The 17,059-nt window shown below is 42.8% G+C and overlaps 1 protein-coding gene across 6 annotated transcripts in view; it reads right to left on the bottom strand.

Annotated features, from left to right (window-relative positions):
* TM6SF1 (transmembrane 6 superfamily member 1) overlaps positions 1-11,069 on the bottom strand; it is a 34,371-nt gene extending 23,302 nt beyond the window's left edge. The window contains exons 1-6 of one of the 6 annotated variants that reach the window (XM_043493503.1): positions 10,472-11,069; positions 6,173-6,276; positions 4,485-4,582; positions 3,067-3,170; positions 1,876-1,958; positions 296-417 (exon numbers count right to left, since the gene is read on the bottom strand). In XM_043493503.1, the coding sequence (XP_043349438.1) occupies positions 296-417; positions 1,876-1,958; positions 3,067-3,170; positions 4,485-4,582; positions 6,173-6,276; positions 10,472-10,563 (603 nt within the window). In that variant the 5' untranslated portion in view covers positions 10,564-11,069. Of the gene's footprint in view, positions 1-295; positions 418-1,875; positions 1,959-3,066; positions 3,171-4,484; positions 4,583-6,172; positions 6,277-10,307; positions 10,328-10,471 lie in introns of those variants that run through there. The other 5 variants (XM_043493502.1, XM_043493504.1, XM_043493506.1 and 2 more) reach the window with 5 other exon arrangements.
* Between the last annotated feature and the right edge of the window lie 5,990 nt (positions 11,070-17,059).

Raw genomic sequence — 17,059 nt, 5'->3', positions numbered from 1 at the left:
AGTAGCATCTACTGTACACCACAGTACCGTTTTAAGCGTAGATCTGCCCTGAGTAAATGGCAGTCAGGAACAGAATACACACATATTCACCCCTAGTCCTTCATTCTGATCACCTTGCTTCCCTCTGCTCTCCACAATGAAACTAACTAAATAACTAAATAAAATATTATCTTCATTACAAACATAATAAATCATTACAATGCATTCCACTAAAACTCTGCAGGAAAAATGAGCAAGTTTTTAGTCTTTTTAATGCTATTAGTACAGTAGTTTACATTTAATATAGTAACATTACCTTGATGGGAGTATTGTAAGTCACAGAAGGATGATTATAGATTCTGAACCCAGCCCATATAGGAAGACAAATATACGGTACACTTAAGAAAGAAGCAGGACACATTCTTGCTCCATATTTACCTATTAAAAGAAATAATCCATAAAACATGTGAAGAATTTGTATACTAACTGTATATGGAGACAATTACAGCATATCCCATGGAGCATCCACACCAAACAGTTACGATAATGCTGGATGTTAAAAGCTTTTTTAAATGCTTGCAACCCAGCATATGAATCTGATGGAAAAGCCTGTGCTGGCAAATGGAAGAGCCACATGCAAGCAAGTAACAACTAGATACAGTACAGTGTGTTGTTTCAAAGATGAGATTTTCTGTTTGTGACAGCCAGCTGCCTCAGACACTGACCTCTTTTCTACATACCCACAGGGATGGAAGAGCTCAGAAAGCTGTTAATACAACCTGCTCTAGATAAAGGCATCTTTCACAAAGGAAAAACTGACACTTTTAAGTCTGATATTATGCTCTGCTTACTAAATCTTGGTTTCTAACGCAGGACAGTGACAATGCTTGGAAAAAGGGTCACAAAAAATTCTGGGCCAGATCCTCAGCTGCTATAAATCAGTGGAGACTGTGCCTTTTATAGCAGCTGAGGATCTGATCTGTATGTCAAAATCAGTGGCAGAGAGGACTCCCTGAAAATCAGAGATCTTGAGCTTGTATAGGAGAGAGGTGAAGAGCTTCTGTGGCATAGTAAATATGCAACATGTGTGTGGAGGGAGGGAGGGAGAGAGAGAGAGGCAATGGACTGATCAGGCTGAACAATGAATGCTCCATCCTAGCTATAAATACCTGAGCTGAGATTTTCAAAGCCAACTAGTGGTTGTAAACACATTAACATTAATTTATGGCAGTAGTGTGTCTAACCTCCCTCTCGCCCGAATCATCTTTGAAAAATCATAATGTTAGGCTTTTTGCAAGAAGGAAATCATTTATTTATGTAAGAAAAATTTAAAGCATTTCAAGTCAACAATTGTATGACATAAACATGATTTAATAACAATTTCTCAAGCCGCAGCAGCTGTGAATTCATTTTTCCAAAAGTGCCTATGGATGCCTTTTGCCTGACCTCTGACAACTGTACTGTAAAGCAACAAGTGCTCTTTATGCTAATCCATAGATGAACAATTTTTAAACACTAATAACAAACACATATAGTTATTTTCTCATATCCCAAACTAAAGCACATTAAGTCAATGAGAATTTTTCTATTGACTTGTGTGCTTTGGATCAGGGCCTAATTGCTGATAGCAAAATAAGATGATAAACTTTTTCTTGTCGCCATGGAATGGTAAATCCACACACTTCCCAAAGTAAAAAAATCTTTGGTATCTGGTTAACTGATCTGTTTATATTCCTGAAGTCCCTCCAAGGTTATATTAAAGTAAGGAGCAATATACTATATTTTGGTTATGAGATTAGGTAGCCTTATTTTTTATTAACCCAATATAGGAAGTAGAAAACAAAACAATGTTAATGCTTCACATGGGAAAGTTGGTTATATGAATAATCTCCTTACCCACAATAGTTCCAGGCATAAAGACAATAATGCTCATGACAATGGATCCTAACCAGTATAGGCCAATGGTTCTGTAACTTTCTCTGAAACAGAAATAATTGATTTAATACACAATCCCTAGAACACTACTATCAAAAACTGTCCTCAGATTATACTGATTTCTGCAGATAGCATTTTAAGGGAGAAGGCTGAGATCCTCAAAGGTATTTAGATGCCTAGCACCCTTTAAAGAACTGGGCCTAATGTGGTGGTGAATGATGGACACAAAGGTGTGATAGAAACAAACCTATGCGGGGATACTCTGCATTTTTGTGTATAAACATGATAATTATATGAGCCATATGGGATTCTATGTTTAATTACCTGTTTTGTGGGAGGTTTTACTCACAGAAGGGCTCAGTGGGCACCTGTTGTACAAGGCTTTGAAAATAATTTGCTTTAATGATTGTGTTCCCAGAAGGTTGATGTTTCAAAACAGTATATTTTGAAATATTTTCCCCTGCAATGTGTATTTAAATCATTATTTTCTTTAACTCTTTCCACAAGAGTAAGCAACATAAGACTCTTATATTCCAGAAATTATTACTACCTCTTTATTTACACAGTACTTCCTGGTAGAAATGAAAGAAAGAAGACCATGTAGTCTTGACCAAGACACTGTGTTCTGCTCTCTTGAAATAATTATACCACGGAATTTGAACATGCATTCTCTTTAGGATTTTCACTTTCTAGTTAGCTAATATAAATTGTACAAATGCACTGGTGTTTTGTGCTGTACAGTAAATCTTCCAGATAAAAGTCATGGTAGAATTTTTATTCTGCTGCCTACATCAAGTTCAGCAATAATGATAATAATTAATAAAACCACCACCATCAACAAAACACTCATTAACCAAACTAATTAACTGTGTCCATTTTGAATTATAGTGCAAAGGCGAGAGAACACAGGTTGATTATTTGCTCCCCCTTGTGCATCTGAAACAAGAGGCCAAATCCAGTTGTGATCTAACTCTGCAGAGAGTAATGGAATTTCAGTAGGGCTTAATTTGGCCCAACAAATTTACACAGTACAAATATTTAAAAAACTCAAACATCTAAACATTGCACAGCCACAGAAAATTAATTTTGTTTGTGGCTTATACAGGGGTGTGGAAAGCTAAACAAATGTTCACAAACATCAGACTGACTTACTCCCATGCAATAGCTGCCACCATTAAGAGATACATCAGATAATGCACAGAGCCATCCCAGTAGCAGATCACATGGCCATATGCAGTGTTCAGATGAGGCTCACCCTAAAGAAAATGGATTTTAAAACAGTGCAATGACAAAGGAGATTCAATAAACCTTAGAACTGTATTAAGAATAACAGATAAACAGGCTGGAATAAAGTGACTGGTGTTCATTCAGTCTAGGGATCCATTTTTTTCTGGCTGTCTACTCTTGTTTCAAGGCATCCATATCATTATCTGGGGTTAGGATGAAATAACTTCCATATAGACACACCCCTTAGAGTATAGTATTGCGAAATTAGGTGCATTCTGGTGGGGAGGGGGTTATGCTTGCTCTTATAGAATCATAGAATATTAGGGTTGGAAGAGACCTCAGGAGGTCATCTAGTCCAATTCCCTGCTCAAAGCAGGACCAACATCAACTAAATCAGTATTTGGGGACCCAGTACTGAAACAGCAATCATCGGTCTGCAATGTTATTGGAAATTCCTGTTTCTAAAAAAAACTGATGTTCAAAAATCTGAAGTTATGACATATCAGTGATGAAATGTAAAGACTGATTTAATTCAGCAAAGATATTTTTAACAATCTAGAGACCCAACAATAGTGTTGAGCACATTAATTGGTAATATTTAAGCTCATAGGGTTGAATTAATTTCTCTGAAGTCTATAAGTCTTTTCAATTACACCAGTGAATGTTGGATCGGACCCTCATTGTGCTATTTTTGGTGGACACTGAGATTCAGCAGGGAACAGATTCTGCTAACTTGATATCTGGCACCATCAGGTTTTTCACTCCATTTTGGTTCCTTTTATTAAAAGGATTAAGTAAATCACAAGATTCATTATTTTTCTTCTAGGCTAAGTTTACAGGTTTTGTAATATTTCATTTTAGCTCTCCATTAATGACGGCTGAATTTCTATAGAGTTCTGCAGAAATGCATGCATTAACTAGTTCAGTAGAAATGTATGCATTAACTACACTGATGCCATATAAGTCCACTATGAACAGTATTATTGCAACTAAATGAAATAATATGCTGGGGCTTGAAGTCAAGGAAGGTTTTGTCAGTGACTTTAATGAGAGTAAGATCAAACCCAAGAAGTTTTTTTGGACATATAAGTATTCTTATTTATATTATTAAGAGAAAAGCCAAATTGCAGTGGTACATATACTTCATAGCCTATATGAAAACAAATAAATAACAGTATCTTCCTCTTCAATGTCCAAAGCATATGAAATAAATTATAATACTGAACTTCATATCCTGTTAACTTTCTAATGACTTTTTTCTGCCATGGGCATTTTTATAATAAAGATTTTATCCAATCATCAATAGTAAAGATTTTAAATTCATAAGCTAAATGATTGTTTACCTCTTTCAAGTAGTAGGTCATGAACCCATCAATAATTCCATCCTGTTCAAGTCCTATTATAAGGTTCACTACACTGGTAAAAGCGAATACGGCATAAACTGTAGTAATATGAAAAGAAAAGAAATTACTGTATATAAAAAGGCTTGTAAATCGCAGGCTGTCAGTATATAGTCTAAAATATTAAACTGTTAAGAGATTAACATCTAATTGGGGGGAGATTTATCTGTTGTAAGGAAAACATCCAGACAGATATCTAATGGACAATATAACTTGCTACTTAGCAATACCTAGTTTAAATACTTTAAGATACCAATATTTTGCCACAAAGTGTACTCTTCAAGATAGCTACACTTAGTTACATGTACTCCATACATCCACATGCACTGCTCCTACTGACTTCAGTGAGTGATCGGCATCAGATGAAGAGGACTGGGTAGCCCTTAGAAACTACCATATAATGTAGACAGCCTCAATTGCAAACATCTGGTCTTCCTTGAGGAAAACTGAACATTCCAGTTATACTCAGAATAAAGAAGGGGAGGGCTGGCAAAAAAGGGAAGGAAACTGTGACTTGCCCTTTCTGGGGTGCAGCAGGGCGAACCTGCTTTGCCATCATGAGCCATGACCACGTAGGAAACCTAGTCTGAAAGGTATTCAGTGACTCCATAGGGAGTGCCTTTTATGAACTGAGAGTTGTCAACACCACGCAACATATGCAGTACCTTGGAGGATAAAGGTGTATGGTTATGGGATGAGTAGCAGAGGGTAAAAATACATAGTAGGTCTGGGCTATGGGCTCTGCCTGCAAGGTGTGGAGGGGTCTAGGGCTGGAGCTTAAGGCAACTAAATGAGCCAGTAGTTTTTCCTGTAGGTTGCCATATGGTGCTCCAGAATCTAAGCTTTCACTAAAAAAACCAATTACGTCTCCCCGGCCTTAAGGTTGTGACAATAACCTTCAAATATGAAAAGAGTGTATGGATGCTAAGATGCCTGCCTGAGTCTGTGGACAGCCTAAAATGACAGCACTGAGAGATGAGAACAACTCCGTTCATCACACTTTGGTGTTAATGCTGAAGCCTAGTGATGGTTGTTAGATATTATTAGTGGAATATTTATTGTGTAAGAATGAAGAGAGATGATCAGATTATAACAATCTGTATCATCTAGGGGCAGCCAGCCCTATGGAGCCCAATGGGGAATCCAAACCCTCCTGCAGGGGCACAAACCCCAAAAGATGCCCACTGAGTCAGGCAGGAGAATGGGTCCCAATGAGGAGGAGCCAGGCCTGACGTGTTCAATAAGCTCCACTGTGTCGCCTGAGCTCCACAAAGGGAAACAAAACTGGATGGGCCCAGCAGAGCAGATTTTTAACTCTTCTACAGTCCACTGTGAGTATCTCATTTTGGCTTTCAAGTGGTGGAGTTGGTTTGTTGGCAGAGGCTGAAGATTAGCACTACCTTTCCCTCCACCCCCTATTTCAATCCCTGCTCAGCTCCTTCAACTTCCAGTGGAAGTTGAGATCCACTTAGCACCCTACATCATCGGGCCCAAAGTTATTAAAAGGTTTCTATCAGGTTAATGGCATGTTATCCTTCTATAGACACAAATGGTAACAGCCATAAAGTATGTCCACATGAGATGTAACTTTCAAACCAATGAATAAATTCTTTGATTATACTAATACATACCATAAAACAGTGGGTCTTTTGGAGGTTTTCTTTTGACCAGAGTACGAGCTACTAGAGCAACGAAAATCAGAATCAGGGATCCAACTGCTACAATTGCCCAGGAACTGAAATTATTTTTAAAAATAGGGAATTAAAAACAAGAGCCCACGTGCTCCCTTCAACTTTGCAGTTTTTCTTATCAGCTAACCTCAAAAAGATTACTTTTCAAAAGCAAAAGTGTACCCCCTTACTCTTAAATTAAATGCAATTACTAATGAAAAATTTTGCTTTTTAAAATCCTTGCAAAGTTTATAATATTATACATTTTTACTGTTTTTCTAAACTTCCATGCCTGCTTGTTACATGTCATCATCTATAAAAAGTTGCATCTGAAAAATTGGGGGTTTTACCCACAAAAGCTTATGCTCAAATAAATCTGTTAGTCTTTAAGGTGCCACCGGACTCCTTTTGTTAAAATAGCTTGATAAACAACTAGTCCAGAAAGCTAGATTGTCAGACTAAATTCAGTTTCTATGCTGACATTAGCAAAAACTAGGACAAATAGGCTGTGAAAGTCATATATGCATAGATTTTTAGGTCAGAAAGGACCATTATGAACATCTAGTTTAACTGCCACAGTAAAGTACTTAGCTGTGAAAGGACATGTTTTCAAAGTAAAATTACAAAAAAACAAATTGATCAGCCTGGTGAACTGGGGATAGCATTGTGCAGTGCCTCACGATAGCTCTGGGTTTAATTTCTGGCCTCCCTCTCCCAGGTCCTAGATTGCAGGGGGCAGGAAATGCTATAGAAGTGTTCTCAGGCTCTGGAGAGAAGTGCTATGTGTGACTCATGGTGAATACTTTGCAAATAGAGTTGATGGGTTCTGCAGGCAGGACCTCCTTTTCCATAAGGATGGAGGCCATAATACAAGGCCTGGAGGACAAATGTCAGAGGCTGTGTAAAGTGCTGGTGGACAAATGATGGAAATACTCAAGGCGCAGAGAGAAAAGAGGAAAACATTAGCTTCCCCAAGGAAAAAAAAATTTTTCAATTGAATTCATTTAAAATCTATTTATATCTCTAGATTGGCAAATCGTTCTAAATTCACTTTAGGGCAGATTCTTGAGATCAAGCCATCCCCTTTGTGCTTATATACAAAATAATATGGGGAGAATTAGGTAAACCATAAGGTTGTTCAAAAAACATATTTTGAATATTGGAGACATCAGGATATGGTTTCAGAAGATACACTAGTTACAAGTCTGATTTTTCTCCTCAAGAAAATAAATTAGATAGTTAGTTATATTTAAACAATATGAAAACTGACAAGAAATTAAAAATGGTTTTACATTTCAGACTTGCTCCTTCAATCTTAATCCTGCTATTCAGACTTAAAAAGAAAAGGAGTACTTGTGGCACCTTAGAGACTAACAAATTTATTAGAGCATAAGCTTTCGTGAGCTACAGCTCACTTCATCGGATGCATTTCAGTGGATCTTGCACTGGATCTATTTATTGAGTAAAGATTGAAGGATTGAGTACTTCAATTGTATAAAATGCAGACTTTCTGCATAGTGGTGTGTGCACCTACTAGAAAGAAATATTGGCAATGAATCAAACATGCACTAACTTTTTAGAAATCTGCACACTGAATATTACAAAATATTACAAAAATATCTGAAGTACCTGGACCCTTCCAACCCAAACCAGCAACACAGTCTATTACATGCACTGACTTTTTGAAAAACTTTTAGGCAGTGGAGCATACTGACATGTCTGACGCTAACTGTGGCCCTATGCTCCATTAGTCCTGAAGTGTCTTAGGAGAGAGACTCTTGGGATCCTTTTCTATATTTTAAATCCAAAGTTTCTCTCAAGTTTTTGTAGAACTTTGTAGAACACTGGAAAATCTTCAGGGACCGCTTGTAGGGAGGGCACAGCTGAGGAAACTCTCCCTTGGATGCAGGGCCGGTGCAAGGTGCATTTTGCGCCCTATGCAAAACTTCCATCTTGCGCTCCTTCCCCCCCTCCTGCCGACAACCTCCGAAAATTAGTAAACTTAGCATTATAAACAGCCTTTCAGAACGGGTAACGGCTGTTGTAATGTTTCTTTTTTACCCTTAGGGCGGTTCAATTGTTTGCCATTGCCTCTGATGGTGTTCCACTCAAAGTCTTACTATTGTGCAAAGAGAAAAGGAGTACTTGTGGCACCTTAGAGACTAACAAATTTATTAGAGCATAAGCTTTCGTGAGCTACAGCTCACTTCATCGGATGCATCCGATGAAGTGAGCTGTAGCTCACGAAAGCTTATGCTCTAATAAATTTGTTAGTCTCTAAGGTGCCACAAGTACTCCTTTTCTTTTTGCGAATACAGACTAACACGGCTGCTACTCTGAAACCTGGTATTGTGCAAAGCTAAACAATTGAGCCGTGCACTGCATCACCAGCCAGGTTAGGCAGGGTGACAAATCCCCCTTGCCCCAAAGGGCCATTATCCCCTGATGACTAATTTCTACTCCAAGTCTGTAAAGCAGACTTTTAAGGTAAATACGTTATTCCTTCAATATTACCCATGCACACATCTCACAAAGATTCTCACTCTTGACAAGTTACCAGCCTTGTGTAGATCCCTTCCTCTTTGTGGGTAAGGGCCCTGTAAGACACATGTGGGGTACAGTGAGTTTGTCAGGCCTGCGGTAACAGCTGTTTGTGAAGGTCAGGGGGCCTTTTGCCAAGGGGTGCTGGTATCACAGTGAGCTTGGGGTGGCTGACAGTATGGGGCAGGGCACTGAGGCTGGTGGGGCAGATAACACTCACTGGGCTGGGAGGCAGGTGGTGCTGGGATGGGGCAGGGGCAGGTACCTATCAGTCTCCAGCACTCGGGCAGCGCCAGGACCAGCAGCCTCTTCACCTCGGAGTCTCCCCGGCTTGTTCAGGGGCCACTCCTCCTCTCAGGCTCCCCGGCCACGGCTGCCCAGGAGGACGCGGGCAGGGGGCACCGCCGTGGAGGAGACGCAAGGAGTCGGGCTTGGCTTGGGCCCCGCACCTGCCGGCCGAGAGCAGCAGGAACCGGGCGCCGCTCAGGGGGAGCCGGGCAGCCCGAGCCCAGGGCGCCTGCGCTCCCTGCCTGCCCCTGCTGCTGCGCAGGCTGCCGCCACACTTCGCTCGGGCCACCCGGCTCCTCCTGAGCGGTGCCCGGTTCCTGCTGCTCTCAGCCAGCAGGTGCGGGGCCCCAGCCGAGCCCAGCCCCTTGCGCCTCCTCCACTGTGACGCCCCTGCTCACGTCCTCCCAGGCGGCCGCGGTGGAAGAGGCTGCTGGCCCTGGCACGGCCCGAGCGCTGGAGACTGACAGGTACCTGCCCCTAAGCACTAGTGTAAAAAAAATTGGACGCCCCCAAACCTTGGTGCCCTAGGCAGCTGCCTAGTTCACCTAGTGGTTACACCGGCCCTGTATGGATGGTGAGGTACAGAAAAATTGAAACTACTCCCATGCAGTAAGACTTAGGACCTGGCTCTTCATCCACTGATCTATAGCAAAACCTTAAGTGACTTCTTTGGGGGCATAATGGGGACCTTAGGCTCTGATGACTCTGGAACTGACTATGAATGATCCACTGATGTGGTGACTTCCACAGTTTTGAAAGGGAAAACCCTGAAGGGTTTTTGTGGCTGGGCACAAAAACCCATGGAGAACTGATCGGGGCTGGGTTTGGATCTGCAGTTTCCAAAGGGAATTCCACCCACGATCTCTCCTCCACCCCTTTCCACAGCCACAGTGCTGACAGGTGAGAACTTGATATAGGATCTCAACGTCCTTCCATGCCTCTTGTTGAATCTCATGGCTTTACCTGAGATATTTTGCCCCCAACCCAGGACAACGCCTTGCTCCAGCACCCCAGCCCCACACCTTGGAGCCCGTCTCCAGTGTTCCGCTCCCCCAGCCCAGATCCCCGCTCTCAGCCTTTTTGCACCCGTTTCCCGCCTAAATCACTTGCCGAGGGCCCCGCTTAACCCCCCCCCCCCCCACGCTCTCAGCCTCCAACCCTCCTGGCCTCCGCTCCCCCCCTCCCCCCCCCCCCCCCCGGCGGGGCCTCAGCTCCCAGCCCCTGCGGCCTCGCCCGCCCACTCCCTTGGCGCTGGCTATTGTTGTACCTCTCTCGGGTCCACATTTGTCCTTCCCCTGCCCAGCTTCTAAAAATACGCTACGCCGCGAGCAGCCTGGGAGCGCGCCCTGCCCTGGCCCCCGCGGGCGCTCGGCTCCCCCCTCCCAGCCCAGCCCAGCGCACGGGACCCCCCCCCCTTCCCCCAGGGCTCACCTGCTGCTGGCGGCTAGGAAGTTGAAGAGGTACGTGACGGGGATGGCGGTGAGGGACAGGACGAAGACCCCGGTGGCAGCCGAGGCGCTCATCCCAGCAGCGGCCGCAGCAGCTCGGCTCACAGGGCGCTTGGCATGCTCGGAGACCCTGGCTCGGCTCAGCGGCTCTCCCCGCCCGAGCGCCGCTCTCTGCCCCTTAGACCTGCCCTCCGCGGCTCAGCCCGGCTGCCCCGCTCATCCCCGGCGTCGCTGGCAGGCTGCGCGCCGCAAAGGTTAACGCGCCCCCCCCCCCCGCCTCCGCGGCAGAAACCGGAGCCCCCCGTTGTTCTTCCAGCAGCAGTGACGGGACTGACAACTGCGGCTGCCTCGCTTCATTCCACAGCCGCCCGCCCGGGACCTCTCCCCTCCCTCCGCCCGCAGCCAGCGGCATGAGAGCTATTGTGGCCTGGCTGGCCCGAGCGAGCCAAGAGCCAGTCATCACCCCCTGCTGCTGCACATGGTCCCAGACGGCGGGGAGGCCGCGCTCTGGGGGATCGGGGCGGGGGAGCCTGGAAAAGTCCCTGCCTGGTCTGTCTCGTCCCAGGCTAGCCGCCCTTGCAAACTACCGCGGGGCGTTGTGAGCTCAGTGGGCTGGAGCAAGGCGTCCCCAACGGGACAGTGAGCGTGCAAGGCAGCTGTTCCAGCTGCAGTGGTTAAAGAGCGAGAGCGCCTCTTCCCCTTTCTCCCCATGTTTGTAACGATAGGTATAGCAATCTTTTCACTTTTTTTTTTTTCTTTTTTACAACTTGCGGGTAAAACCAGACTAGGGCTTGGACTTCAGCAGTGTTCTCGTTGTAGCGCTGAATACACGAAACCCACAAGCAAGCTCTCTGATGGGACTTGAAACAAAAGTGAAACCGACTTGTCTGTTTTCTTCCAGCAAGTTGAGTGAAGCACACAAAGTCAAAGGGACTAGGCAATTATATTGAAAGGCGGCATAATTAAAACTGGTAAGGAATATTCTGTCCACGGGACATTTAGCCTGTGGAACTCATTGCCACTAGAAGTCATTGAAGCCAAGAGCTTCGCAGGATTCAAGAAAGGATCATGGGAAGGTTATATAGATTATAACCAGAGTTATAATAGCAAGGATAAAAAAAAACAAACCCAAAATTCTTGGGAAGGGGGTGTTTTGTTTTGAAGAGAGCTATAAATCCCCATATTTCAGGATATATAGCAATCGCTAGTAATGGGATAAGGAGGAAACTTTTCCTGTGAGTAGGTTATTTCATAACTGTATCAGGCAGGATTTTCTGCATTTTCCGCTGAAGCAGCCATGTTGGTAAGAGGATAAGTGACTAGATAGGCTACTGGTCTGATCCAGTCTGGCAATTCCTATGTTCAACAAATGGCAAGAATGGTGAAAAGTAAATGAGAGTTCTAAAATTCTTTATGCTTTAGCAGTCAACCATCTTATTAGGCAAAATAGATATGGAAATTTATATTTAGAATTGTTTTATAACTTGATACTTTCCCTTTAAGTGTGGAAAACTTGTTTTAAATGAAATATATTTAGTTTGTCCCAAAATAAAGTAATGCATAAGCCAGAAAATACTTGTACATGCATGAGACACTTCAGCCACATAAAGCTCTCAAAGCTGCAAACCAGGGTAAAGGGTGGGTGATAACATATATAGCAAATTAACTGTTCAAAGGAAAATATTATTGCCTAAGGTCCCTCACCAAAAGTTCTTAAGCAAAGTAAGCAGTCATGGGATAAGAGGCAAGGTCTTGTCATGGATCAGTAACTGGTTAAAAGAAAGGAAACAAAGGGTAGAAATAAATGGTCAGTTTTCACAGTGGAGAGGGTGGGGGGGGGGGAATTCACCAAGGATCTGTACTGGGACCAGTGCTGTTCAACATAGTTATTAATTCTCTAGAAAAAGGGATAGACAGTAAGGTGTCAAAGTTTGCAGATGATACAAAATTACTAAAGATAGTTAAGTCCAAATCTGAATGTCAAGAGTTACAACGGGATCTTACAAAAGTTGGTGACTGGGCAACAAAGTGACACGTGAAATTCAGTGTTGATAAAGGCAAAGTAATGCACATTGGAAAACATAATCCCAACTATGCGTACAATACGATGGGGTCTAAATTAGCTGTTACCACTCAAGAAAGAGATCTTGGCATCATCGTGGATAATTCTCTGAAAACATCTGCTCAATGTGCAGTGGCTGTCAAAAAAGTTAGCAGAATATTAGGAACCATTAAGAAAAGGATAGAAAATAAGACAGTAAATATCATAATACCTTTATATAAGTCCATGGTATGCCCACACCTTGAATACTGTGTGCAGTTCTGGTAACCACATCTCAAGACATATTAGAACAGGAAAAAGTAGAGAGAAGGGCAACAAAAATGATTAGGGTTATGAAACAGCTTTCGTATGAGGAGTGATTAAAAAGACTGGGAGTGTTCAATTTGGAAAAGAGACAACTAAAGGGGATATGATAAAGGTCTATAAAATCATGAATGATGTGGAGAAACTGAATAAGAAAGTGTTAATTACCCCTTCACAAAACACACAAGAATGAGGTGTCATCCAATGAAATTATTAGGCAGCAGGTTTAAAACAAACATAAGGAAGTACTTCACACAATGCACAGTCAACCTGTGGATATCATTGCCAGGGGATGCTGTAAAGTCCAAAGATATAACTGGTTTCAAAAAAAGAATTAGATATGTTCATGGAGGATAGGTCCATCAATGGCTATTAGTCAAGAGGGTCACAGATGCAACTGCATGCTCTGGGTGTCTTTAAACCTAAGATTGCCAGAAGCTGGGACTAGACAACAAGGGGACGGATCACTCGATAATTGCTCTATCCTGTTCATTTCCTCTGAAGCATCTGGCACTGGCCACTGTCAGAAGACAGGATACTGGGCTAGATGGACTATTGGTCTGACCCAGTATGCCTATTCTTAGGTTCTTATGCTCTTAAGCTGTTGACCATTTAGGGCCAGAGAACAGATAGCTTTTTGAGGGTGAGAAGAATTTCTTTGGCTTTCACCATCATGTACAAATAAATCAATCTATAACTTTTTTATTTTAAACAGTGCGAATTTTGGTGGATGGGCTAGAGCCAGATTCAGTGCAGGCAAGAGTTCCCATCACTGCTCGGCCAAGGCAGCTTAATACTATCATGGAACACCCCTTGCTGTTCCAGCCCTCTTCCAGCCCTTGAGCAGAAAGTCCCAATCATGGCAAACAGTCTGGTGAGCAAATGTCCACTAAAGAGTAGGGAGCAGTTTCACTGCCTGTCTCTGTCTAGTAGCAGAAAATCCTCCCACAGTGTGGCTGCAGTAACCCAGACTGGCCACAGCTCCACTCAGCTGGGGCTGCACAATACAGTTACAACAGGGCTGCCCTGGGAAACAGGATCCAGGAACTCACAAGAGGCTCTGAATCAATACATCTTCCAAGGTAACCTCTTCCAGCAGATCTCCTGTGGCAGTACCTCTGCTTGTCTTCCCTGGAAAATCCTCCTTATCTATTATGAACAGCTGTATTGGGGAACAGCAGGACTGAGATTACACCAAGCCATAACTAAGTTTATGTGAGGTGAGAATAGGGAGACTCCAGTGAGGCTGTCTTCTCTGCTACCATAATGGTGCTCAGTTATTCTGCATCATGGCCCATTCCATTCTCTTGCATGTGCTCAACAATATGTTTGTTGCTGTGAGGGACAGCAATGACCTAATGTTTTACACAGCTTCTTGTGACCCCAGACAAGTCTTGTCCTCAGAGTCTCCATCTCTATTTCTCTTTGCATGTCTTCCAGCCATGGCTCCCAATTCCATCCTTTACTGTGCACATTTCACTGATACTTCTCCCTTTCCCCTATATGCCCTCTCACTCCACAAGATGGTGATCATTACTATTAATTATTATTTGCCAATACTCAAAAATTTGCTCAGTATTATACACAAGCCCTGAGATGCTTGCAGTTTGTATAGTCAGACAACCAATTCAGCCACACCCTGGGTGAGATCAGGAAGGTTCTGTCTTAAAGTAGGGATTTGACATTTATTTATATATGGGGAGGTGGCAGCATTTTACTGATCTGGATTACTGTTTGTGGCCTTCACAGAAGACATGAGTTTTCACTTTGGATTTCAAAAAAGAGGGTGGGTGCCTGGCACAGTGGGGTTGGAAATAAACTCTAGGTGTAGAGGGGTGGCAGAGATGAATGCATGGAGATAAGAATGAAAGTGATGAAAAGAGTGGAGAAGTGGGAATTCCATCCCTTCTCCTGTTATTGGGAACTCCAACTGACTTCTCAACCACCATCAAACCAGCAGCTTCAAACAATCCAACCCGTCTCCAGTTACAGGACCTATTGCCATTGAGCTTTCCCCCTTTCCAATAGTGCATTCCTTCTCCTATTAAAAGAGCTCCACTTGTCATTTCCCATGGTCAAAGAACCTTCTGCCTCCAACATTCTATCCATTCTCCTCTCAAAGGGGCCCCCAGATGTCATGCCTAACAGGCAGAGACCATTCAAAGATTTCAACATCCCAGCCTTTCCTTTAGAGAGGCTCTCAAGGGTCATTCTCACCAGCCACAGAATCTTCTGATTCCAATATACCATCCCTTCCCAAAATGTCCTGCCTGCTTGCTCAGTCACAACAGAGAGAATACCATTCATTGTATCCCCTGTTATATACGCTCCCACAACTCAGTGACATTGCATATACTCTATATACTGTTGCCTCTTCTTCCAACCACTTGTCTCATTCTGACAACGTTTTCCCTCTGCCAAGCAGTAGCAGATGTCAAGGGTCTTGCAGGTTGACTTCTCAGTGCAGGAGAAATCAATGACATACAGTTTGGGCATAGTCCAAGTGTAATTAGCTTTATTTACACTATATGCACTTATCCTAGAACAGAGATACTGGCAATCCTTTCTTTTACACCTCTGACCATCTCTCTGGGAGCAACTTTGCTTCAAGACTTGGCTCTAATCAGAGACCAAGGCAGAAAGCAATTACTTTCTTGCCACTCACTCAGCAAACTCTGCCCAGAACCTTGTATACCCCTAAATTAACATAGCCACCTGCATTTCTTCCAAGATTTAAGAACTTGCTTGCACATGAAGAAAATAAACTTTGAAGACTATGTGTAATAGTGCCACCTGGTGACACGTGCAATAACAACATTTACTATATAAATAAAGGTAGGTTTACAGTACATTTAACAGTCTAACTAGTACTCAAAATATTATATATGTGCAGTGTTGGTAAGTTATTGTTGCCATGAGAATTGTAATCTTTCTATTTCTTGTCACGTATGCATTGAAATTTGTCATTTTAATGTTGCAAAATCATATTTGATTAATAAATAAATAGGAACTTTATCATTCAGCAGTGAAAATGCGACGACTTGTGGATGCTACACAATAACTGTTTGACTTTGCACATCAATGCTGCACAAAAGCATGTGTGTGGCGGGAGGGGAGGAAATTATCTTAGTATTTGGCCCTTTGTTGATCATGAAAGCAAGCAGGTGAGAATATGCAGAAGATAAGAGTAAGCAAAGTGATTTATAAGATTCCCTACACACCTCACTGCGGACCTATAACTGTCCTGAATCCAACCTATTCCACTGCTGAAGCTCTAGTGGCTGGGAACTATAAATTGCACAGAATCATGCGATGTTGTAAATCCTGTCAAATGGAGCACCAGTTTTTGGAGACGCAATGTGACATTGCACCGAGAGTCAGGAGACCTGTGTTCCATTTCCAGCTCTGCCAATGTCCTGCTGTGGACCTTTGGGTTCCTCACTTCACTTGTCTGTGCATCTATTTTGCTTGCCTTTTAGATTGTAAACTCTTTGGGACATGGACTGTCTCTGTGCTAGGTACTATACACCTAATATAAATCTCAAGGCCCTGATTTTGGTAGTGGCATCTAAGTGTTACTATAATGCAAATAACAACAGCCTGGTGTTTTTGTGATTTAGACAAATGGGGCTAAAAATCCAGACTCTAAACTTATTTTCATAAGCATATGATCCAAAGACTTCAGAGGTGTTGTGAAAGACCATTAGCTCACAGTAACATGTAGTGCACAACGTGAACCAAAAGACATCTCATAAATTGATGACTTCCAAGAATCCACCATTATATTCAGGGGTATGCCTGAAACTCCAACAGTAGTGAGTAACTAGCAGCAGAAAACATAGATAGAAACTCATGGTTTGCATAGAGACAGCCTATGCAAGACTGTCACTTGCTCGATCCATGCATTAGAGGCCAATGTTTGATCCCATTTAAGCCAATGACAAAAGTATCATTAATTTCAATGAGACCAGGATTTGGTCCTGTAGACACATTTTGGCAAATTTTACGGGGCTATAATTCAATTTTTCAGGATTCTGTTGGCTCACAAGCCAATTGAATTTCATTTTCCAGTTTAGTGGTATCACCAGAACCTCTCAATGGAATTACAGCCCCATAATTCACAGTTGCTTGTTGAGTATGCTGTTTGTGCCACCTAGCCCTCCAGTTGTACTCAATAACACAGGTGCAACATGCAAAGAGGAAGCA

This window comes from Dermochelys coriacea, chromosome 10, assembly GCF_009764565.3.
Source record: "Dermochelys coriacea isolate rDerCor1 chromosome 10, rDerCor1.pri.v4, whole genome shotgun sequence".
NCBI classification, from domain to species: domain Eukaryota; kingdom Metazoa; phylum Chordata; order Testudines; family Dermochelyidae; genus Dermochelys; species Dermochelys coriacea.
Note: the sequence above shows the minus strand (reverse complement) of the source record. Positions and strands in the feature narration are given on the sequence as shown.